The sequence below is a fragment of the Cuculus canorus genome, chromosome 8 (assembly GCF_017976375.1).
Source record: "Cuculus canorus isolate bCucCan1 chromosome 8, bCucCan1.pri, whole genome shotgun sequence".
Taxonomy (NCBI): Eukaryota; Metazoa; Chordata; class Aves; order Cuculiformes; family Cuculidae; genus Cuculus; species Cuculus canorus.
Window position 1 is genome coordinate 4848863 of NC_071408.1, and position 25617 is coordinate 4874479.

Below are 25617 nucleotides of genomic sequence, written 5' to 3' on the forward strand. Positions count from 1 at the left end.
GCTCCCCTGCCAGGCTGTAAATCTCTAGGGAAAAGCAGGCGGCATGGCAAAACCGCACAGAGAAGCCACGGGCTCCTCTTGCTGTGTACCCAAGGCGGCGAGCTGCCTCCAGCTCAGGCAGGAGCCCAAAGCACGAACCCATCCCCGGCAGCTCCCCTGGATCGCGGCTCACCCACCGGCACAGCCCAGTTGGGATCCTGATGAAGAAGCCTCACAACCATCCCACCTCCCTCCAGCACTCACAGCATGTCTTTCCCACTTTGTGGGGATCTGGCCAGCTGGGAGGACCACAAAATGTCCAAGCCAGGCCCACGAGGTGACTGCAGGTTTACGTCCCTGCCTGGCTCTTACAAAACCCCGACCCTCAATGAGTCAGTGCAGGGGCCAGCACCGACACGAGGACCTGGAGCTGCTGACAGAGGTGGGGTTTTAATGCTGTTACATTCATCAGTGGTTGTGTGACATGGAAAAGGTCCTCTCAGCTTGGAGAGGCTGGTTAGCAGCAAAGAACTTGTATTCCCTGTGTTAGGTGAGAACCAGAGGGACGGACAGAGAGCTGTACGACCCTGCTGGTTTTTGTGCTCTCTCTGTTTTTTTGGCTCTCTCCCTAAGACGAGAGCTTGAGCAGAGCTTTCCAAGGGCTACTAACAGCTCTGTGCTGCGTCCCATCCTTATTGTTTCCAAGGAACCAAGTCACTCCTTGCAAGACAAACATGCAGAGGCTCCATCCCAACAATGTGCTTTTATTTATAATACTTTGTTTGGACCCAAGGGAAAAACAAACCAAAACTCAATCTGAAAAGGAGAGATGAGCATCTCACCTGGCCCAGCAGCCCTCCCCTCGCCACTGAGGAGCTGACTGGTCAGCACAGGCTGCTCCGGCGAGACATCTGATGCAGTACTTGTGTTTAATACATTAAAACGATATTTAGGGCCTTCCCCAGGCCCTCTTTCCCCTTCCTACCCTCCAAATACTGATAAATGTCAGAGCATGCACAACCCTGCTCCCGTCCTGCCCAGGTTACGCTCTCCGCTGGCCCTCGTACCGGAGAGCCCACCCAGACCCTGTGCTCTAAAAGCTCCCCTTCAAACTCCCATGGTGTTTCGGAGGGCAGCGGGGGAAAAGAAGGGGGTTATTGCGGAGCGGCTCTGTCGTCCCCACCGCGGGGTTAGGTCTTGCCAGCGATGTGCTGCTGCAGAGCCGAAGTGATGGCTTTACAGTCTGTCACCTCCTCCGGCAGGCAGCCCTCTTGGTCCCGGAGTGTGGGGTCGGCTCCCGACTTCAGCAACAGCTCCACGATATCCAAAAACTCGCAGGCAGCAGCTGGAGAGAGTAAGGGAAGGGTTAGTCCAGGGATCCTGACCCAAGGTGGTGCTGATGGACATCTCTGGAGACAGCCCCTTCCCACGCTCGTGCCAGAGGCAGGAAATGCCGTCTCAGCACCTGGCCAGGAGGTGTACATCATTTTTCGGGGCAGCATTCCGTACTCAATGTATTACTTGCCTTTGGATTTAATAGTGCAAAGGAAAGAGAAAAGGCAGAGTGAAAGCAATGACAAGCCAGAAGGTGTGACGGGGTGCTACTGGTGCAGCCGTGGCCCCAGAGCTTGGGCAGCTTGCTGGGCATCACCTGGGATGAGGCACAGGGTGCCTTGGCACAGCCCAATTAATGCTCCTTCATGTCCAGGGCTGGAGGCAGACCCCACAAAGGGCACCGCAGCACCAATGAGAGCCCCAAAGCCTTCCCTGCCTGCTTTTGCACCCAGAATTTAAAATATATTCATAATTTCTAACACATTTACAAACGCCTGCCCTTTCCCTCCCCCCCACCTCCTGGACCCCTTGGGACTCCACAGGCAGCACATTCCAGACAGGACATTGTCAGCACTGCCTCGCTCCCTGCTTTCCTCTATCATTCCTCCTTTTAGAAAATCGGGATGGTTGGATGTTCCCTGAGCACCAGGTCCAGGGGCACACGCCTGCGTCCACGGATGGCCACTAATGCCACATGATGGCTATTTCCAACTCATATATCCACTAGCAATTATTTTTTCAACCCTGATTTACTCTGCCAAATAGAACCAAGTTAGATCTGAGCTCTTCCCTGCTCTGAGGGCAGCCTGGCAGCTTTCAGCTCCCTCTCCAACCTTTCCAAGGGATGTTACAAAGAAAGTAGCAGGAAAACTAGGGAAACTTAACACTGAAGAGCTGGGCTTGGCCGATAGCAGCAGAAGTTCCAGTCCCTGGGTTTTCCCTTAAGCCCATGCAATGCAGATCCTAGTGAAGCCAAAACAAGCCTCAGCCCGAACCTTGCCTTATGCGACCACGAACCAACAGCTTCTTCTTGCGTTGGTAGTGATTGGTTTTAATTATATTTCAGGCACTTTTACAATGTAACCGACTAAGTCTTCTTTGCTGTTAAATGTAGTAATTAGAGCGTCTTTCGTATCACTCTGCAGTTTGCTACTGACCTAAAGGGACAGGCAGCAATGTTTAATTAAAATAAATTTGACATGTGATCAGAGCTTATACTGAAAAAATACAGAAAAAGGGGGAAGGGATGGTGAGGAAGGTGGAGGGGGTGAGCTGAAGGGCTGGGGCACGTCCCGGGGTGATGGCACAGCACCCCTGCAGAATGCAGACTTCCAGGGGTGCCAAGGAAACTGTGCTGGCAGCTCCTGGGCATGGGGAGCTGGTGTCCACATGGGGAAAGGTGGCTTTTTGGTCCGGTGTTGCTGGCAGGCACAGCCCATGTCCCCGAGCGGGCCAGGGACATCCCCGGGGAAGAGCACAGCTGCTGGATTTATCACACTCTGGGACCCTCGATTTGTCAAAGGACGGAGCGGCAGCCCTGACACTGGCACGGGTGAAGATGAATTTCCATTCAGCGCAGTTTGCCTTCTGACTCCATTAATCCTCAGGGTTCAGATGATGAATTTCTTTCCATTTTTTTTTTTTTTTTTATTATTTATTTTCGCTCCAGCGCCCCCTCCCACTGCCCTGCCACAGCGCAGAAAGAGACGAACAGATGGTGCTTTGCAGGGACGCCGGAGCGCCCATGAGGATACAGAGCCTGCCCACTCCACGGCCACGTGGCCACAAGTGCTTGGAGAAGCCTTGATTTCCTCTGGGAGAGGCAGCGGCAATGATTTTAGTATTCCCAGCGGGTGGGTGGATGGATGGATGGATGGATGGAGAGGAGCTGAAGACTAACAAGCCGTTTAACAGGGACACTGCGCTCCTGCTGACCAACACGGCACCGACCGCTGCCTCCAGCCCAGAGGAGAGAGGGTCCTGTGGTGGGTCCCACCGTGAGCGAGTGCTTTCGGACCGCGCTGCCGGCTGGCCTCCACTTAACCTCCGATTAAACCCGGGGTCGGCGCCGATCGGAAGGAGGCAAGATTTATAATCCACAGCAGGATGCAGTTTGACACTGGCTGTAATCAGGAGAGCTGTCACCACAAGGACAGCTGTCAGGCCACGCCGGCTCATAAAACGGGATGGAGATGCCCTAAAAGCAATGGCTGCTTTACTGGCCTCGCTCATGGGATTTAACCCTTCTCTGAACAGCCTCTAACAAAAGGGAAGGCCTTCTAACAGCACCGCTCGGCTCAGCACCGCCACAGACAGTTTTCACACGAGCTCTCATGCTTCTCTGCTGCGGTTAATGGCTTGGTCACAAAGCGCTCAATGAGATGGTGAGATGTGCAGTGAGTTTTAGTTCCAGGCCAAGAGTCGCTTGAATCAAAACCATTCACTCATTCAACAACTGAGGATCGGGGTGATTTATGACCAGATCAGCTAATGAAGGGAAGGAGGGCAGCCAGGGTACGGCAATGGCCAGTGGGTCACCTGCAGGCACCCCAGACCCATGCACCAGTGACCCAGAGGGGCTTCCCTAAAGGTGACTTACAGGGAGGAGAGCTGGGGTAATACTCAAGGGAAAGAAAAACATTTATCAATTAAAACCTTTGGGGAAAAAACAACCCTGGCAAACTGTGATCATTGAAACATCTGAGCTGGGTGGATCAGAGAAACCGTTTCTGAAATAATGTTAATTACGTCAGTGATGTTTGTTTGCTTGGGTAACAAAACCAGCTTCAGCCCCTAGACAGAGGGATCCACCTGCAAGTCGTTCACATTGAGATATTAGTTGAGGTATTAGACTTGCTCGAATCAGGTTCTCTTGGATAACTTATACACGTTATGCTTTTGCACAACCTACTGTAATCCACTGTGCACCCTTTGGTAGGCGGACGTCAGTGCTGGGGTCGGCAGCAGTGGAGAGCATGTCCCTGGGAGATAGAAAGCCCAAAACGGGGGATGAGGTGGTAAGAGAAAGAATCAGGGTGGCACCGACTGCTGTTGTTCTGCGACACTGCAGCACTAAGCAACCGATTTGCTCCTTCAGTCTTGCAAAAATCACAGAATGATAGAATCCCAGGTTGGAAGGGACCTCAAGGATCACCTGGTCCAACCTTTCTTGGCAAAAACAAGGTCTAGACTATACAGCCCAGTACCCTGTCCAGCTGGATCTTAAAAGTGTCCAGCATTGGGGAAGATAAAATAAAGAATCCTACAGGAAAGATATGGGGAGAAGTCAAACATTATTGAAATTACAGTCTCAGTTCAGGAGCCCTGGAATCCGGTAGTTTAATTCAGATCCGAATGCTGTACCTTGGATTGACGGTTGGCAGAGCAATTTTGCTCTCTTTGTGGAGACATCGAAGACAAAAAGACACAAAAACTTCAGAATGACAAGTATGCTCTTAATTACACAGAGACAGGAATTGAGAGAGAGTAGAAAATAACAACTGGGTATGTCTTAATTTTGGAAAAAAATTATGACATGGATTAAATTGATACTTTTTTCCAATTCCTCGCACATCAGCACTGAGTGTGTCACTTTAGTCTCTACTTCTTTTATTTGGAGGCAGAACAATCATAGAATCATAGAATATTTTGGGTTGGAAGGGAACTTAAAGATCATCCAGTTCCAACCCCTCTGCCATGGGCAGGGACACCTCCCACTGGCTCAGGCTGCCCAAGGCCCATCCAACCTGGCCTTGAACACCTCCAGGGATGGGGCAGCCACAGCTTCCCTGGGCAACCTGGGCCAGGGCCTCACCACTCTCATGGTGAACACTCTCATGGTGAAGAAATTCCTCCTTATGTCCAGCCTAAATCTGCCTCTCTCCGATTTACAGCCATTCCCCCTCGTCCTATCACTACAGGCCTATGTAAACAGTCCTTCCCCAGCATTCTTGTCGCCCCTTCAGGTACTGGAAGGTAATCTTTCAATTAAAAGGACCACTACAAAATCTTATATCTAATTATCATATCATTGTAGGACGGACAACTTTGCTCTGCTGGTTTGGGCAGTAGGGAAGCTCCTGTGCTCTCAGCTGTGATCAAACAGACTTGTCACCAGGACGTGTGGAAGTGAAGGTCACTTTGTTCATCCCCTTCCCCTCACCTGTGCAGCCTGTTGGCTGGTACAGAGCCTCCTTTCAGCCCCCTGATGGCCAATGGACTTGGCATTCCCTAACCAGAGCCGTAACAGTGTCGTGGAGACACACAGGCACACAGGACAAACTGCAGAAAGTGCATCACAAACTGGGGGAAAAGGAAGACTTGAAGGTGAAATACGCAGAGAACAAAAGGAGGCGAAAGCCTGCTTCTTCTGGAGCTCCTATTCATACCGCTAGTTAATCAAATCCATCTTCCCAGCCCTTATTTCTACTGAAATTTGGTTTTTGTACATAGACCATTTACTCCGGTTGCAAATCCACCCTGTTAGGAGGGAACAACCGGGCTGAAAGGCAGCTTACCATAATGAAGTGCAGTCTGGCCTTCCCCATCCTGAAAAAGAATGAGAGACTTGATTTTAGAGGTACAGGTAACGTTGTGGGAATACAAGTAAATCCCAGTTTTAAATAAATAAGCTGAATCACAGCAATATTTCACTTGACTAGATAAACAGCCCAGGACACCCAGCTACCTGGCAGCCAGGCTTTGAATCATCATCCACCGTCAATCCACATTGATGGATAATCAATACCCATCCACGCAGAAGAGTGCGTGGATCACACCATGACAGAAGTATAATTCAGTTCATAGCATTATCACTTCCAGCCCATAAAAATGAAGGATTTCGATCTTATGGCCTTACTTTGGGACCCTCACTAATCCCGATACTTTAGTGCACCTCTGAAAATGCCTGCTGAGAGCTTCTGGGCAAGGACAGCCTTGTCAAGCTACTCAAGAAAAGGGTGAAGCATCGCAAGTGAGCACAGAGGGGAACTCTTCCCCACCACTTTTCTTCCAACCGAGTAAATCTCAGGTCCTTATTCTTCATGGACAAAGGTGGATCCAAAACCCAAGTAATTTCTGTTGGGCTGCTGGCATCCCAGCAGGATGAAGGAGAGAAAAGTGCTACACAGAGCACTCGGGAATGAGAGCCTGTTGCCAAACTTACCTTTGTGAAACACCTGTGGTGCAAGGGCAAAGCAAACTGCATGATTTCAAGCTAACACATGCTACTGCCTCAGCTGCAAAGGTTTGGGAAGCGTGTCCCATTCCCAGACTCAGCAAGCACGGGCAGGGTTTTGCCAGTGAGTGATTGGTGCTCACGTGGCTCACCAAACAGTGCAAGTCCACGCACCTCGCCGTGCTGCAGCCTCGTCCTGCCACAAGTACAGGTGAAATAACAGAAGGAAAGAATTACCCACCCCTTTGCTTTCACTATCCTACCAGGATTAGCCTCTAATTCAGTTCTTTGCCTCCTTAATTTATTTGCATCTGTTTATGGAGACTTAAGTTTTTAATTACCATCATCTTTGGGATTAAGGTGCAAATTCTGCAGTCTGCTGTGGATTCTGGAGCAGGCGAAATGGAAAAGAAGAACAGGAAAACAGGTAGAAATCCCAACCATTGCTGCTTGGGACTTCTTGTTATTCTGTTTGATGTTTACCCTGTTCAGCTGAGGAACCAAGAATGACTTGTGTGTCAGGGTGGATGATGCTGTGCTTTGTTCCGGGACTGCGCACCAACACGACCACCACAGGAGCAACAGGGACAAAAGAGAAAAGTCAGATGTAACAGGCATTTGCTGCCTAAACATCCATTTCACATCTTTGCTGGGGAAAGCGTGGGGAGAGATTTTCCCTTCCACTTGCTGTTATGACCCATTTGTGGCACTCACGCCACAGCGGTGCTGTGTTTCAGGACCCTTTTACTTCCCTGATTGTGGGCAACGTAATGCAAATGGGTGTCATCAAAAGATACCGCAAACCAAACATCTGAAGGAATCAAGGATGGAATCCATTGATTATTCCACACTAATAAGGTAACCGAGCTAAGCCAGAACCCCTGAGCGGTCCTCAAGCATGTCTGCTCAGAGGAGTGACAGGGCAGCCACTGACTTCAGCAAAATACGGAGCAAGGCTGGGGAACGGGAGGCAGGAGTGCTACAAATGAGTTATTGGAAAGGCAGCCTTTAAAATATGCAGGTTGTGTGTATGCTGGCGGATGGGAAGCCAGCTCCCCTCTGCATTGCCGCCTTCAAAACTGTAGCCGACAAAACAAGCAGGTGAATGGGATGGGAGATGTGCAGCAGAAATCCCTTTCCATAAGAATGCTCTGCTGCAAAACTCCTTATAAAATACCTAGGACTGCTCCGGGAATACTCCAGCGACTTGTTCCTCTTCCAAAGGCTTGTATAAAGCACTGTTGCTTCAGCGGCAGGTTTGGATGTACATTTCTCTGTACATCCTGGCATTTATGGGGCTAAGAAGAGAGTGCAAGTCCCGGCACACAAAATGCATCATAGAAACATAAAATAGTTTGGGTTGGAAGGGACTTTAAAGATCATCCAGCTCCAACCCCCCCTGCCACGGGCAGGGACACCTCCCACTGGCTCAGGCTGCCCAAGGCCCATCCAACCTGGCCTTGAACACCTCCAGGGATGGGGCAGCCACAGCTTCCCTGGGCAACCTGGGCCAGTGTCTCATCACCCCCATGCATTTCTTTAATCCCAGTGTGGTTTTTAAAAAGAACTATTAATCCAATGTTATGCAAACATTGTTTACATTTTATTTGTGCTGTGGATTTTCGAGCCCAGTGCCTGGCCAAATGCTCTCGGTAACACTTCTCGGATGCTACGCTAATTGCTTGTGTTTTCTCTGTGACAAATGTTAATCCAGGTAAATGGAAAAAGCTCCCGTGTGGTCACTCGCTAAGGGCCTTGAAATGCCCTCGGAAGGCTGCTGATCTCAATCCCTCTTTGATTTGGCTTTTTGGAGCACCGTGGCTAATGGCAGCCCGACGTGCCTGGCTGTTCTGCACACAGCGCTTGGCGCCAGGTATGGCAACACTGAGCCGTCAGTGCAAACTGCTCACACTTGGAAACTAATCAAAGATGGGCCGTGACAGTGAGGATTACAGCTCCCACTGCGGAAATTACGTGAGATGAATATCACCTACCAGGTGCTGGAAATGTTTGTTTTACAACAAAACAAAACATAAAAAGCAGTCTTAAGGTGTAGCTGGCCTTGATGCAAGGGATATTTCATAATGTGTGGCAGAAAGCAGCGGTTTCTGGAGCATCCTAGGCAAGGTGTGGCGTGTCGTTCTCCCAGGATGTGCTACTGTTGGGATGAATGACTGCAAATGATGATCACACAGGGACAGCCTGCTGCACCCTGGCCAAGGCACCGGCAAAAGGCACCGGCCCAGCCCGTCATCGCTGGCACCAGACTGGCACACCGCAGCCAGGAGAGCATCCTCTGCAGCTAGAAGGAATGCAGAGATGCCTGTGACGATCAGACGGACCATTTTGCTCATCTGGTTTGCAGGTGGGGGCAGCTAATTTTCTCCAGCAAAACCCATCAGGAGCCTTGTTGGTTTATTTTATACAAAGCATAGAGTTGGAGGGGGATGTTTGCCATGGTTCACTTCTTTCTCCAGCTCAGCTTTCAGATCACAGAAACGTAAATCATACAGAGCTGCAAGTATAACAAATGTCTATCGATACACACTGAAATCAATCATTTGATAAATCTGTAATGTAAAATCTGAATACCGTAACCAGCTACTTCCAAACTGTGCCTATGGAAAGTTAGGTGATCATGGTGTGTTATCATTTCTGTGTTAAGGCATGTTAAAAGAAATCAGAGATTTTTTTTTTTCCCCAATATGAGGCCCAATAGGAGCATAAAGTGAAGATTTGAGTAGGGAAGCTGATGTCAGGGAGTGCAGAAGAAGAGATGGTTAGCTGTGGGGCCAGTGCTGAGCTCTGCTTTATGCCAGGATGCCTCCAAGAAATGCCCTTTCCACACGTCAGATGGAATGGTGTCAATGCAACAGGTTAAAGAGGAGGAAATCAGAGATGTGATTCAGTGAACTTCAACACAAAAGGGGGAAAAGGCCAGGCTCAAAGCAGTAATATCCAGTGTTTCTGTAAAGTTTTGCTTTTTGCTTGCAAGGCACTGGCAGGTACCTGTCCCAAAGCCCTGTTAGCAATACCCTGTCCATAAAAAGGAGCTCACTGAAACTGTAAAACCCATACAGGCAGTCAGAAGATGATCAGAAAGGAAGGAAAGACAATTACACTCAAATGTAGGAATGCTCACTCGTGCCCACATGAGTTATTGACCAACAACAGATCTATGCCAAGCTCTTCTCTTGCTTCCTAATGCCGTGTGTCACCCCTGGTGATTTTTACAGCCTCCTGATATATCTGGCCGAGCTGCACTGCCTTCAAGAGAGATGAGAGCATTTCCAAAGACTCCAAAATAAAACCGAATGTCCATGTCTACCAAAACCATCAAAACAAAGATGCTACAAAATCACTGGTACCTCCTACATCCATGGCCCGTGACAGATGTCACTCAATGAAAATCCAACTACCAGTGGGTAACTTATTGGATAACAGGATTTTGTTTTGCTCCTGAGAAATTTAAGCAAGAGAAATGAGAGAAGATGGACCGAGCGCAGATGGACCAACTGTCTTATCCGTTAAGTGGTACTATGGCTACTGCACATCAATTTTGTCTTATAAGTGATAGGATTATATTGGTGTTGCCATCCCATGTTGATTCCTTGGGAATTTCTGTATCCTGCTTAACCTAACACAACGGGACCAAGGGGCAGAGAGATGGAAATGGCCTGGCTGAGCCCTGCTGAGATGCTGCCCATGCTATAAAACGCGATTTCTGCTGCCGCGCCATGGCAAGCAGACCCTGAAGTGCCAGTCTTTGACTGTGCTGTTTACAAGGGACAGTTCTAAAAGCAGTATTATATGAACATAGATCTTCCAGTCCTGCCTCACTTACTCTCCAAACTGTGCATGGAAATCTCCGCGAGCGGGAGGGTGACCCTAACGGAGGCACCGTGTCTGCCTCCACCTCCTTTTATTTAGCACAAGTACAGAAAGAGGAAAAACAAAACGATGCTGGTTACCTGGGCAAACTTTGGTTCAGCTAGACCCCACACCGGTGCTGATGCTGGGGCTGGACAGCCCTCCACACCAGCTGCCAGGGTCTGTGCAGGACCCCCATGCCTCCTCCAGAGCTGGTCCACACCGAGACCTCATCTCTGCCTTCAATCACATCTCCAAGTGCAGACAGCGTCGGCATGAAAAGCACAGCAGAAAACATCCACACTAACCTCTCCCTTTTGAAGTATAGTAGATGCACCCTTTATTTTAAGGTATTTTTTCCCCTACATCACCTCTTCTTTCTGTTCATTTGTGGCACCTTTCAAGGTGCAGGCTTGTTCCCATTGACAGACTCCAAATGTTGGCAGGGATTGCAGGAGATAAGAGCGATGAGGTGATAAGAATGTTTAACAGCACTGGGTCCTGGGCAGCGTGGATGGGTCTGAGAGAAGATAAATATTTACACTACATCTTTAGAAGGTGAGTGAATAAAAAGGGCTAGAATAATACAGCTTCTGAAGTAGCACCGGCGCTTAGGAGCTGTGAATATAAATCTCTGCAGCCTCGCGACACACACTCGCTCAAGCCAAGGAGATGAAAAATAGCAAGAAAATACTTTCCTCCACTTTTAAAAAGGGTTTTATTCTCATTTATTTCCACTTTAGACTTCAACTTCCCAACAATTTACTTCAATCTCATCATCTTCTTTTTCCCTCTCTGAAATTTTATCCCCAAGATGACTGAGGGCGAGACTATGGCTAAATACACACCAGAATTTACATGCTAATATCCCCTATCCGTAAAACCAGGCAAGGTGGGCTAATGCAACGAGTCCAAACTCCACCAGACAACTCCGTGGATGGTCCCAAGACAGCCTTTATCTTCATTTACATGCTATCTTTGCACACAGCAGCCTGGATTTGGACACGTACATTAATACTTGTTAAATGAATGCCTGTCCAATCGAAACAGATAGGTGAGTGGGTCTCCGTGTGTGCCAATGCTGGCACAGAAAAGCTATAGCTTAGTTTGAAGTTTGACCCCGTTCTTTTTGAAGTTCGATCCTGTTCTTTTTGCCTTAGACCAGTGCACCCACATGCACAGACTTCTGCTTTCGTTGCCTCCTGAGTCTTAAAGCAATGCCAGCAACAGTGCAAGCTGAGAAGCAAGACCACCTAATAGCTTTGTTCCAGAATGTCTAGAGTCCCAAATAGCTCCAACGCTACAAAAAACCAAAAAAAGCAGATACTTAGGTTTTCTCCCCATTTTTCAGCTTTTGATTTCACCAAAGCAAAATATACTTTTGACTGCTCACCTTCACCTCCTGGTTTAGACTGGGTGGCCCATACGAGGATAATTAGTTAGCTGGTGTTTGTGAAGGGCTTGTAAAGTTATGGTTGTTAATGTTAAGTGTAGGCTGTGGTGAGACACCCCCATGTGCATCCTTGGTACCATCTTGAAGGCAGCTCAGGCACTCCCCAAGGGCCAGCGCCACAGGACAAAGCACACAGAGCAACCTCTGGAAGAAGCAAACCCAAAATTCATGCATAGACTATAGCCCAGGCTGACAAATGCTGGGTTCGGGTATCGTCTAAGTTTGTTTCCTCGGGTGACTGTTCCACCTCCCTCGCGTCTGGGTAGGCTTGGCAGGGTCCCCTCTCTTACTGAGCTCTCCCTCTCCAAGAGCTCTCTCCTCTACCCCCTCCCTCCCATTCAGACCTTGGGCAGATATCCATAAGGAAGGAAGGTGCTAGACAGATCTTTATCATCACTTCTTGGGCCCTTCTCCAGAGCCTACGGCCAGCCTATCGTTTGGCCTATCTTCTAAGTGCCTCGCAGATAAATTAGATCTGCATAGAGAAGCAATTATTACATTTCTAATGGCATGGACCCTTATAGCACAATCTGCTCCTGAAAGGCAAAGAAAATTGCATTAGCTTTTGTTTGATTCAAAATTATGATCAAGGGAAGAGGGATGCTGAAAAAGCCAAGCCTTGGAGCTGGGGATCTTTCCATCTGGGGACCTCCCTTTTCATACTCGCCGTCTGAGCTCATCCTGCTTCATTTAGGTGCACTAATTTGGAGGAGCCTTCCACTTGCAAAGCTGCTGTTAAAACCCGATCTAAGGAAGCTCAGAGAGAATACGATGCCCAGGAACCGTGCCTCGCTCCCTCCCAAAGCCTGCATCTGCTAATGCACCCAAACACTACTGGCCCGAGGAGTTCAGCGTGCCAGGGTCACGCTAATCCCTCATCGCCCCAGTTTCTAACTGGTGGTGTACCTAAATTTCCAAGTGCAATTTCAGCGGGATTTATCATATCTACTATTATCAGCGTGCAGCGCTGTTGGCACAGATACAGCCTCTCAATATCCCTCTGCAGACAGGGCTGTCTTTAATTGTAGAACAAACTGATTGCTGAATCTCCACAGCAGCTCAAGCAGCAACCCCAGAACTCTCAGGGCTGTTTTCCTATTGAGCATTTCCACCCCGATTTGCAGCTGGCACTCTGAGCACAGCTGTGTATTTATACGTATGTCTTTATAGGTTGCTCCAAAGAATATTTCCGACTGCCTGTTAGTTCCAGCATCAGGCATCTTTCTGGTCATCAAACAAGTGCGTTGGTGCAACATAAAAGCTGCAGGGAAGCTCCAGCTTCCTCAGCCCAGGGATCAAAAATGTGCTTGGCAAGAGCCAGTGCCTAGAGCTGTAACAAGTGTCACAGTGCTGCAGCTGAGCCAGTCTCCAAAAGAATGGTGTAAATGCGATCCCAGGCTGCAAACAGGACAATATTCCTAAGAGCAAGATGCTCAAATCTCTTTTCTCAGTGTGATTCCCTGCCCCCTCCCCACGTAAAAGTTAGTAGCTCTTGTACTGCTTTATCACTTTAGTGTGGCTGTGGCAGATACCTGGTTATTTAAGGGGCAGGATAAATGGGCTGAGACAGCTTTCCCATCCCCAATTCACTAGGGAACGCTTGGAAATTCCACCTGACACCGGGACCTAGCTGTGCTCTTAAACAATCTCCCGTCTGATCCGATTGTTCCCCAGTGGGGAGGCAGGCTGCAGCTCGCTCAAGAGTCATTGATTGGATTAACAGCCTAATTCCCAACAGATGAATAGAATACTGATGTCTTGTCAGCCCACATCATAGAAGGAAAACACAATCTGCTTCTACAGCCCCGAAATTTAACCCTTTGCTTCCCTGCTCCCCCTTCCCGAGACACGGGGCTGAACGCACAGGTCCGGCACTTCCAGCTCCAGATCCTACTCATTTGAATGAGAAAAGATATATTAACCTTTGGGATGCTTTGCCTAATCATCTACACGCTAAAGGATCATCCATTATTTTCCTTTCTAGACAGAAAAGATTTATAAAGGACCATAACTTTTTTTTTCCCTCTCTATTTACCACCTGCCATTAAAGGAAATACTGTTTGCTTCACAGTGTGCTTCACACTAAGTGGTTGAAAATTCATTAGCTTAACAATATTTATTTGGAAATACTCAGATATTGAACGGTTTCTGAGTGTATCAGTTGATTAGGAGGACAGACCTACCTGGAGAGGAGCATCCAGTGGCATTGGAGAAGCATCACTTCAATGCCCTCTCCCTCCAGCGCCTCTTGGCAAGCGCAGGGCAGAGGAGAGAAACTTAGTGCATCATTTGCTCTCAGAGAGCTCCTGTTCTCCACCTCCTAATGGAGACACTAATGTTTTCTTACCTCATAGAAAGACTGTGATAAGAAATTAATTGCTACTGGTCAAACGTTCACTACTACAGAAGCAGGACCATGTGCATATTAAAGAGATTCTCCAGGAATTACATTTATTTATGGACTCCTTGGCACTGCCTGTATTTATTCGCTTGGTCGGGAGACAAGGATAAATAAAAATCACCTGATTTTAAGAAATGTATTCAAAACGACCTATTTTTTTCTCAGATCATTGGGGTCCATAATGCTGTGTGTTTTGTTTCCTTCTAGCAGACGCCTTTTATGCTTGCATTTAACAAACAGGCAGATATACATTTAAATATCACTATTTTCCCAGCAGTGTTCCTAGAACATACAGAAATAGAGCTCCAGCACTCATGCCAAGGTTGTAACCCATAATGAGAGGTGGCCTCTGGACTACCTCCACTCTAACAGCCTCAGTGGCAACACCTTCCCAACTCTTCCACTGTTTCCCCCCCGCCCCTGCAAGATGCATATCGCTGAGATAAGCCAGGTTGTTCTGCGAAATAAAGTACTTCCAGTTTCATTTGGATTTTGCACCTCACATGCAGAGTGTAAACATTCCCTCCATCACTCCTTAACACTAAAAAAAAATGAATTAGCCCAGCACTAACAAACACGACAAACAGGAGAAGCAGCGTGAAAGGGTGGAGGTGCACAATCCTTTTAATTTTCCTTTTTAACAGTACCTGTTAGCCAGTTTTACAGACTTCAGTTATTTCATATCATTAATGTGCATATAAAAAACCTGCTAGGAGACTGAATGAAGGAACCAGGCGTTCCCTTTTCTGGCTGCTAGTCCCTCAGCCCTACAGAGAGCCCTGTCTTTGGAGAGACACAAGGAGCTCCATGCTCACAGCAGAGCCCGTGGGGAAGCAGCAGCACGTGTTAATGACGAAGCCGCCTTCACCAAAACAATTAGCAAGGGACGCTGCAGCGCATCAACCAATTCAATTAATGCAGTGTTAGTGCTAGTATTTTAAAGTCATTCAGATTATTAGCTCCTTTTACAATTTGAAACCATAACGTTTCATTTTCATCCCAGATGCGAATTGCTCCCAAACGGCAGTAAATAAATAAGTCAAATGACCCCTGTCCAGTCCCTGCCCCTAATATGGCTGTGCTGTACGTTCACGAATCCAGGGTAAAGACGGGGACTGGGGCAGTTGTGCCCTGGACGTAGCAGACTGCAGGTTTTATAAATACATACAGAAATAATTAAAATCTAAGGGGTTTAGAAGGGTTAATCTCCTTTAAATAATCTCTGCCACAAAGCCTGTAAAGTCACTGCTGGCACCGTGCCCGCATGGGACCGGCTGTCGGATATCAGGACAGCACGTGTGGATGGGAGCAGAGGGATTAAGTGGAAGCGCTGCCGCGGTGGCCTATCAGACACGCTGCTCCCCCGCATATGGCTCCCCGGTCACTACTGAGGGGCTGGAAATGCTGCGAGCGGGATTCGAGCCAGTGCCAACCAGCAAGTCAACATGCCACTTGCTCCACTTGATTAAAGAAGGAAGCTTGATTAGGCTGCTAAATTTAGCAGGTTGGATGGGAGACAGCAGGAGCTGAGAGCATTGCTGCCACTGCTCAGTTCACCTGAGCCCTTTCTGACTTCAAGGCAAATGCTGGCTTACATTTATTTAAAGGAACTTTGGAAATAACCTCTTTCCTTACACAAGCTTGAGCCGCAGCGCTAGGTGGCCAAGGAGATGTTGCACGATTAATTGTCAACTATAATGGATACAGAGCTGCTGCTCTGCATTTCAGGACATCCTGCAACCTAGTGACCGCTAGAAATAGAGAAATCCAAAAGAAAGCAGAGAATCCACCCCTGTGTGGGCTAAAGCAATGCGTTGTCCAAACCCACAGTTTGGTTTCCACCAGTTTGGGCAAAGGCAGGGTCAGGTGAAGTGCCCACGAGCCCTGCAGCAGCGGCCGGAGCACTGGCAGGGAGGTTGCAGCATCGTGACGACTGCAGGCATGGTTGCAATAAAAAGCAGAGACACGCTGCAGGTGGCCATGTGCTGCAGGAGGAGCAGAGGTGCTGCTAATGGCCTAGGGAGCTTTTTCACTTTTAAGTCGGTGAGGATAAAGACTCTGGAGACTCTGTTTCGGTCTCATAAGCCTTCCTCAGCTTGGTCTGCAAAAATCAAAACTTTCCATGTTGAGATGGTCTGAACCATCCTCTGAACTCATTAAATGAGATCTGGATTTTACTAAGCCAGGCTTGGGAAGCCTGGGGTAGCAGGGGAGCGGTGTTACAGTGGCCTGTGGCCCTCAGCTTGAAAGGCACTTCTTTTTTTTTCTGCTCCTTTATTAAAACGCAATACCAAGGACCTTGCTCAGACACCTCAAAGCACCTCAGTACAGCGCTGTGCCCTGCAGCCTCCAGACAGCCCTTCCTTGCCAAGCATGCCTGTTTCTTAAGAATGACGACTCCTCTTTGTGGCTAATCTGGAATTACAGAGGACGTTCGCACACTCACAGCCATCTGCCAGAAGAGGAAGGCATCAGAGCCTGGATCCAGCCCCGAAGCGGACCACTGCCAGGGAGAAGCTGACTGCATGTGTCGACTTAAGAAGCTCCCGTCTCATCACCTCACAGCGTTGCTGGTTTTGTGCCTTTTAGCAGCCTCTGTGAATTGTATTAGTAGCTGATTTACCATATTTTATTTTATAAGGCACAAAGCTGCTCTTTCATTTGATTATCTGCCACCAACTACCACTACACATCAGACCCTGAGAACTCTCTGCTCAGTCTGTGATCACTGAGACTGTTTCCTGATGGAAAAAAAGGAAAAATAAATAGAGAGGGAAAAGGTTTATTGGTACTGCTTATTCACAGACAGTCAGGTTTCCAAACAGCTATTAATAAAGTGCCAATAATAAAGGAAAAAAAAAGGAAAACTGTCTGGAGAGAACTGCCTCAGGACATCACACTGTATCAGTAACAGGGATTTCTCGATGGAGCCACAGTGCTATTAAAATAAAGCTGAACTAAGTACTTGCAGTTTGGTCTGTCATTACTTATTTAGTGAGATGCAAAATTGATCTTCACTTTAAAGGGCTCTTTCAAAGCCCAGAGGCAGCACTTGCTCCTTCCTTGTGCTGTATAATAGAGGTGTTCCTAATGAAATTCAGCAGGAGCTGGAGGCAACGAGGGAAAACCATGGCCAACTTTATAACAGACAGATTTATGATCAGGGATGTCCTGGTTTTGAATGAGTTATTCTGCACAGGGCAGGAATAACAGGTTTGCTATTCACAGGTCATACAAGCGTGGCAGAAGGTCAAGTTCCCTGGTGCTCCTCAGTCTGGGCTGAAGGCCGGGGCTGCCGTCATGTTTGGGGCTGAGCTGAGCGGGTCCATTCCATTTCCTACCAAAGGAGCCCAGTGAGACGGCTGTGACCCAGACATCTGTGCTCAGCGCCCAGAACTGGGAGCAGCCCAGTTTGCACTGGACAGAGGGCTGGAGAGAGGCAGATGGCAGGTACTGGTGGTGGCGACCAATGTGGGGCAGAGCTGAACCAGTGACCTAGAGGTGAAAGGCTTCGTATCTCCCATTATCAATCCCCAGAGCCCCCTCTGGAGTAAGTGTTGATACATTAATCTTTCTGACTGACGGAAATGAACTGCAAATATAACGTTCCATAGGGGAATCTTTATTCTTTTTGAGCCAAAACCATGCTTAAAACCATAAAGTTAAGGGTATGCTTAGGTCTTGCTCTTTCATCAGAAATGTTAGTAGCTAATGCCATCCTTTTCCTCTTCCAAGCACCAAATTTAAAGAGCACGTCATCACACATTAGTCTCTAAGCACAGCCCCAGCGCGGATTGCTGCAGTAAATAATAAACTGCTGCTTCTGTTTCCTCCTGTGTGTGCTGTCCTCCTAAATAGTTTAATAACAAAGGAGTACGTTTAGGAGCGCTGCTGGTGTGCCTCGATGAAGCACGTTGTGCAGGATAAATACCTCCACATCAGGACACTTTTCAAAGCCATCAGGCAGAGGGGTCAGTCTGTTGTGGGTTTTTTTAAAACTGCACAAGCTAATGCTTTAAGAGTGTCTTGATGGAATCAGGGAAATTGGATTGTCCCCCCATTTGCTGGCCTAAAACAAGCCTTTTTTTTATTTATCCCATTAGAGGAACACAAGAGAAACCTTTTAAATGTCACTAAAATTTTCCCTGCATTGCAAAACCCAGTCAAAAAGGTTTTAATTTTCCCTGAGACCTCTTAAGTAATGCAGTATGTCAAGGTTTAATACATTGCGTGTAGGGGATTGTCTATATTCTGTACTGTTTCACCAGGGTGACTCTGGAGGGTGGGTGTTGTTTGCTGGATTTGGTCCCTGCTGGCATCGAGCTGCCCTGCCCACACCACTTGAGATCAGTTCTGATGAAACAAACAGGCAAGTGAGAACGCAATGAGATACGCCTTCTATTCTTTCAGTTTGGGATTCCCAAAAATTCATCAGTGCTGTTACTCTCCAGTAGTAACACTCTGTGAGTTGGAGCGCTCCGTTTTTGTGAGAGCCTGTAATTTATAGGCTTTATTTACTTATTTATAGGAGGACTAGAGAGACTTGGCAAGAGGTACTGATGTACACAAGGCTCCAAATTCCCCTGGAGTATTTAACATGACAAACATAAGCTGCATAGCAGAGAGGGAGCCCGGGACTGAAAACTGGCAGCACACAAAGCGCTAAAGCACACTGGCTAAAGACAGAAACAGTATCACACGCTCTTTAAAGGTTGGGCTGATGCCCACTCAACTCCTGCTGCCCCCATGCCTGCAGGCATTAATGCCAAAATAGCTTCTCCCGGCCCCTCCAAGCCCATTCCGTCTGTCAGCAAGCCCGTAAACTGAAAGCTACGGGTGATCTGTTCTCTCAGAGTAATGGATTCGCTACTAAAACGTACCATTATTTTTGCTCCTACAGGACAAGGGAGTCCCGTAAGACTCTATCCACACTGTCCCTGTTTCTTTTTGCAAATTGTGAACACGCTGTCAAACCACAGCAGAAAGATGACCCGGGGTACTAAAGCATTTTGGGCTGACGGTATAATCCTCCCCAACCTTGGTTTTGCAGGGCGAGGAGGAATTGGAGGACAATGAAAATCCAAGCTGGAGTACATGTGCCATCAGCCTCTTGTCCCCAAATCCACACATGAGAGCTGGGAAAGGAGCAGGAGGGGAAGGAGGCAAATTCCAGCCTCTCAACTAGTCACAATAAAACACAGCCTGGAGACTAAGACACTGCCTCCTGATCTGCCCTGTAGCGCTGCAGAATCTATGTTAAAAAATGTCAAAATTCAGCAAGAAAACTGGAAAAAGGAGGGAAAAAAATAAATCAGACTGGTTGGTTATTGGACCAGGGCTGTGTTAAAAGGATCAGGAGGTGGTGGGCCGAGTGGTGGGGGAGGGAATGGGATAAAGTAGTGGGTCTAATCAAATCAGTTTAAAAAGCTGCAGCCTCTCCGAGTTAACCTTGCCAATCAGAGAGCGAGAGGGAGCATGTCTGCGCACATTAAAGCGGGAGCGTGTCCTTGAACCCGCAGCAGTACTCCATCCTCCCCCCGGCAGCCCACGCAGGCTGTGTACCCAACACCCTCAGCAGACAGTGGGAGAAAAGCTCAGGATTAGGCTCCCTCCTTAGCCTCGCTCAAGTGGAAGTTAGCAGGGCAAAGGCAGCTCGGATGCTTCCCGGTGATTAGAGGTGAGCCTATGGGATTAAGCCAGCAGGAGTTGGAGAAATGTTAAAAAACAAACAAAAAAAATGGAAATAGGAGGAGAATCCCTCCCATTGACAAATGCTATCGTACTGAGCCTGGCAGCTGTGAGATGCATTACTAACCTTTGCTAATGACTGAGGGCACGGAAGTCACTTTAAAATAAATATTCACTAGGAATTACATGGGTAATCTAAAGGGATTATCCTGCTGCCTTAACAGGTCCATAAACTAAACGTTAAATGGTCTACGCAAGTGTTTGCATTAATTTTGACCCAAATCAACCCTTTTGCTAAAAGCCATGGAAAGCCAGATTCAATTTTGGAAACCACATGTCTGCTTTGAGTTAGCATTCTCACAAATTCCCTCAGATTCTCGGTTTTCTGAAGGAAAAATGGGACTGAGCCCTTGGAAGCCAGGCGCCTGACAGCAGCCAGGGAAAGGCTTTAGCAGAAACACACATTCACTACATGAAGCAGCAGGCACAAATCCAGGCTGCCACATAATCCGGTCCCTGTGGCAGAAGTATCCACGTTCAGAGTCTTAGCTCCAATGGAGACAGTGGAAACACCATGTGGGGAGAAGAAGCTCTGCCACAAATAGTGACTGAACCCCAACTGTCCCGTGCCTCAGTTTCCCCATGGGGGAATTTGCCATGCGCCTCCCAGCTGGGGCACTTGTTCCGCTGCTGCAAACCACAGGAGGGGGATGCAGCCGCAGCAGGGCTTTGTGGCTGACAGAGGCTAAGCAGCTACTGTTTGGCAGGTCAGGAAAGCAGGAGCTAAGGTATATGCTTCAACAGGGACTGAATTAGGAAGATTAGAACGCTCCTATGCATCAGGCTGCAGCTTCTAACAACTGTCTGCACATGAAAAAGTACAGTCTAAAACCACATAGAAGTCCTAAAGTCACCTAGATTTCACCTAATTCCAAAATTCGCATCAGACAAATGGAGAATAAGTACTACAGAGGAATAACCAAATGCACATTGATGCTTCCTTCCAGCAGGTATTTCAGACGTAGCCTCAGAAAAAGGACTCTCGGTGTTATCCTCATTTCCCAGCCTGCGCTGCAGGCACCAGCATGGCCAGAGCCCCTCAGCCCAAGGGAAAAGGTCCATGTCCAGCCTGTGATCTGACCCGCTGGACATGTGCTCGCCTTGCAAACCCGTGCAATCTTTTTAAACCTGGTTCCCTCAGCCCACATACCCAAGCAGGCCAGCCAGTGCACTTCTGAAGAACAGCTATTACCGTCAGGCACGCCGAGTTCACTTTTTAGAATACGACAGCACTGAGAGAACGGAAAAGCCATCGACTCCTCTTAAATCCCACTGCTCCTGCACGATCACTAGCAAGAAGCTAGAGGCCTCTTGTAACAAATCAGGGAAGTGAGGGATACGATCAGGCTACCTGAAGCACAGAAATACGCTATAGCAATGGATTGGAACAAACCCACACCTGAACAACTCAGGGAAAAGAAGAACCAAGCACAATGGGAAACTGGCAGAGGAAGCAGAGCCCAGAGATAAAGCAATATTTAAAAAGCTTCCTTTTACATACAGAGGGAAGAAAAACATTTACAACCTTTATGTTTTCTAAAGACTTCTTCATAATGTTTCAAATTTCCTGCCTTCCTTTCTTTTTGGCTTTTTTTTTTTTTGAGATTGGAAAAAGCCAGGAAAGTCCAACCTGGTAAAAACAGATTTCACAGGAGATCTTTGTTGCAAGCCGTGGCCGTAGTTGTGGAAGTGCTGTTTCACCCACTGAATGCAGTGTGGGAGGCGTGCCCTAAAAAGAGCGTTTTAAGCTGAAATGCCAGGCAAACATTAAGAGCAAGTAAAGCCACAATTTTACACACTCTCAAACGAAAAGTCATTCTGCTAAATGAGATTCCTTCCCTCTGAAATAGATATTTTTATGAACTCCTAAATATATGCTAGAAATAAATGAACAGATAAAACTCAGAACTTCTTTCTTCAAAGATGAATTCTCCCCCTTCCCTTTTAAGCAGTTTTCTTCATATATTGTAAAGGAATGATAAAGGAGAAAAGATCAACATCCTCCTCACTGATTCCCATCTGCAAACAGCGACCTAAACTAGCCTCCTGTGGCTGAAGGAGCCCACAACAAACCTGAGAATATCACTTCAGTATTCACTAAGCCAGTTCTAAAACAAAACACTTAATCGCCGTAAAAAAGACACGGGTGCTATTTTCACTCCCTATCCCAGCAGACAACAGCTGAGATAAGTGGGCTTTTAAAGAGAAGCCACAGAGCGTGGTAGGGCAAACCCTTATCCACACACAACAACTCACCCTGCAGACGCCAGCCAGTTCTGCTAAAGCCCTCCTGAAAGCAATATGAAGCCTGCTGGCTGTATTAGACATGGGTAGTCAAATACCAGCTGCTTCTAGAAAAGCTCCTCCAGAAAACCATCAATCCAGCCACAATAACTAAACCTACTGCACCTCCTGGCCATGCCACAAGGCCTCCCAGCACCTAAGGCAGAATGGAAATCATGGCTCAAGAACTTCAGTTTTCACCAAACGCACCATCCCTGCATACTTAAATATATCTACCCAGAGCACGCAAAGTGCATGTAAGCAAAGCCCAGAACAGAAACACTAAACAGACGGAAGATGAGCCTAGACCAGACTGTCCAATGCTCAGTGCTACAGAAAGGGATAAATCCAGGTGAATATAGTTGATCCAATACAAAATTGCAGCATTATAGGGCTTCTTCTGTTCTGCTTTGCAGCAAAGGGACACCAGAAAGGTGAATTTATACCCTTCTGTGTATCACAGTATCATGTACACTTACATTTCAGCCCAGCACTGGAAAGTAAAAGTCAGATCAACAGTTTCTTGAACCCTTATCCTCACCAGATATGTCCTCTGTTGTGACTATAATGAGCTCTGGTGCAGAATTAGTGATCAGTGAAAGAATTAACAAATATAGTAGTAGTATCCTTCTTTTCTTCTTCTTGGAGATGGAAGAGAATGACTGAGTGAACATTTTTTGACAATTTGTCTGCCCGCTCCCTTCAGAGATCTATTTACCCAGATTTTTTAATGGTGAAAGCTCACACCCTAGAATCTACAAAAAATCACTGTATGAAGAATTCCAAAAAGCTTATTCATGTTGAGTAACACCATACTGACCTTATTCGAATGGCATTATAAATGGATGTGAAAGTTTTACACAAATGTTTTAAATAAACTCTCCACTAGCAGTAGAAAGCACTGGAGAGGGAGTACACAAAGCCTCCCAGCAGCTAAGGCAGAATGGAAATCATGGCTCAAGAACTTCAGTTTTCACCAAACGCACCATCCCTGCATACTTAAATATATCTATTCAGAGCACACAAAGTGCATGTAAGCAAAGCCCTTCTCTGGTCTGCATCAATGTCTGATGCCTGACCAAGACTGAATTTGGATATGAAAACGCATCACTTACTGATTTCTCCGGCTGATACAGTCAGCAAGGAAAGGAAAAGCTGGGCAATATGTGTAGGCAAGTTTTTTTTTCAGAATACTCAGTTATGGGAGATATTTCCTAAGGAGGATGGGTCAATGTGGACCGTGCCCACCCTCACCCCTCAGTTAACCTTTTCTGCTCTAAGCCAGACTTCTAGTTCAAACACTCCCTTTACTATTCGACTGCTTGTTCTGCAAAACTTAACCCACATCTGTGACCCTGGGAAGGGAGAAGTCTCCAAGTCCCTATATGTTTTATGCAGTTGTAGCTGTCATCGGAGCAACTGTGCAACAGCATAAAATTCAAAGACAGATAGCTTCACTTGGTGGCTTTTCACACCTTGAGTGCTCAGGAGACAATACCCTTCTCCGAGAAGAGGCACAGTACTATAGAGCGACGGTACATATTAATTTCTAAAAGAGGATTTTAATCATGCAACGTCCTCTGCAGTCGCACAGAATTTAATCTCATTGCTGACAGTGGGTGATGGGGGAGCATGTTAAGTGGAAAAGTTGTATTCAAGACCTTCTTGCAGATATGTGCTACAGGCAGCCCCTTGGGAGGAAGAAAATGACCCAAACCGGTCTCTCTCGCTGCTGACCACTCGGTCCTGGGGCCCCGACGTAACCCGGCTGCACTCACAGCAGAAATGCAGGCGCATTCCCAAAGTTCTAAGCAAGGTTCAAGTTCATGTATTAATACAGTTAGCATTTATCAAGGCTTACTTTACAAATATTGATTTATTAATCTAAGCAAGACCCAGGGATATATGCACATAGTATTCCCATGTTAGTTATGGAAACTGAGACACACAAAAAAACCCCCACTGTCTGACTTGCTCAAGGTCAAACGAGGAACACAGCCCACAGCCAGGATTAGTTTCAGGATCCTGAGCTCCCAGTGCTCTGCTGTGACTATCAGGACATGCTGTCCTTTTCCACACTAGTTCTTCCCTGTTTTTATAAGACCTGTCTTCACCTAAACCTCTGTTTAGTCTCACCTTCATTTAGTAACCTGGGAAGAAAAACTAATGAAGATCCAAAGGCTGAAAGCTGTAAACCCTGAACCCTCCAAGCTGCCAGGAAGACCCACTACCACCGGGCTGCCACCCACCTTCTGCATGGGTATCTTTAGTCTTGTTCTGCTTCTACCAAGGACCACTCGCAGGCAGCTTTACAAGTTCTGGTCAATTAAACAATCAGGTGTTAGAGAAAAACCCCAAAGGAATTAATATAATTTGTTCCCCCAGTTTTAATGGGGCCTTAAAGCCAATATAAATGTTGTACTCAGAATCGTGAGTAAATTCTTTTGTAGAAGCTCCCGTGAAACGAAAGTAATCATTGCCTAGGAGGGATAAAAATCAATTTCCACCCCCCTGCTAAAATAAAAAATACTTCCCTAATATATCTGAAATCAGGGCAATCTAAGTGACGGCCCAACAGAACACAATTCCATAAAATCACTCCAGTTAAACGAAAACTGATGCATGTTTTCAAGCAGTGCACATCTGATAATCTGCTGTCTAAAGAAGTCAAACTACTGAGCAGGCAAGTCCCTCTGTAAACTCCTGTAACAATCCTTTTGAGGTGTTAGACCAGCTTGGGACTACCAACGGATAAAAATTCAGCACGAGACAACAGTTCTACAAGCTTTAAATCCTGAGGAACTGGAAAGAATGACCATATGCTTCTGTATACAATAGCTGTGTTTGTAGCACGAGAGCACTGCGAGAAGTTGAAGTGTCTGAGTGGTAACTACACCCTGGGCTTGAAGGATCATCTTTGAGCGGGTAGGAAAGTCAAAGAACCCTGCAATAAAATCCCAGCCGTGCATTACGCACCCTCCTCTTAGAGTTTATGTCATTGAATGCACAGTATGTTCTTCATATCACAGTATACAGGCTGCCCAGGGAGGTGGTCGAGTCCACTTCCCTGGAGGTGTTTAAGGAACGGGTGGATGAAGTGCTTAGGGACATGGTTTAGGGAGTGTTAGGAATGGTTGGACTCGATGATCCAGTGGGTCCTTTCCAACCTGGTGATTCTGTGATTCTTTCTGCTCTTGGTTCGCCCCGAGCATGGGAAGGTGCTGCTTAGGCAGCCAAAGCCAAGCCCAGAGTCTCAGGGAGGACAACAAAGAGGATGAAATTTTATCAAATACTGAATGCTTAGTGACAGAATTAAAGCCTCGTGCTCGGTCCTCATCCCTGTCCAGCTGCTCCTTCATTTTCCTCCTAAAA

At 47.2% G+C, this 25617-nt stretch overlaps 1 protein-coding gene across 2 annotated transcripts in view; it reads right to left on the reverse strand.

Annotated features, from left to right (window-relative positions):
- Positions 1 to 727: 727 nt before the first annotated feature.
- The window catches only part of ACBD6 (acyl-CoA binding domain containing 6), a 91855-nt gene continuing 66965 nt past the window's right edge, over positions 728 to 25617 (reverse strand). Inside the window, exons 7-8 of one of the 2 annotated variants that reach the window (XM_054073221.1) lie at positions 5832 to 5862; positions 728 to 1324 (exon numbers count right to left, since the gene is read on the reverse strand). In XM_054073221.1, coding sequence (XP_053929196.1) covers positions 1170 to 1324; positions 5832 to 5862 — 186 coding nt within the window. In that variant the 3' untranslated portion in view covers positions 728 to 1169. The remainder of the gene's footprint in view (positions 1325 to 5831; positions 5863 to 25617) is intronic. The other variant, XM_054073222.1, reaches the window with a different exon arrangement.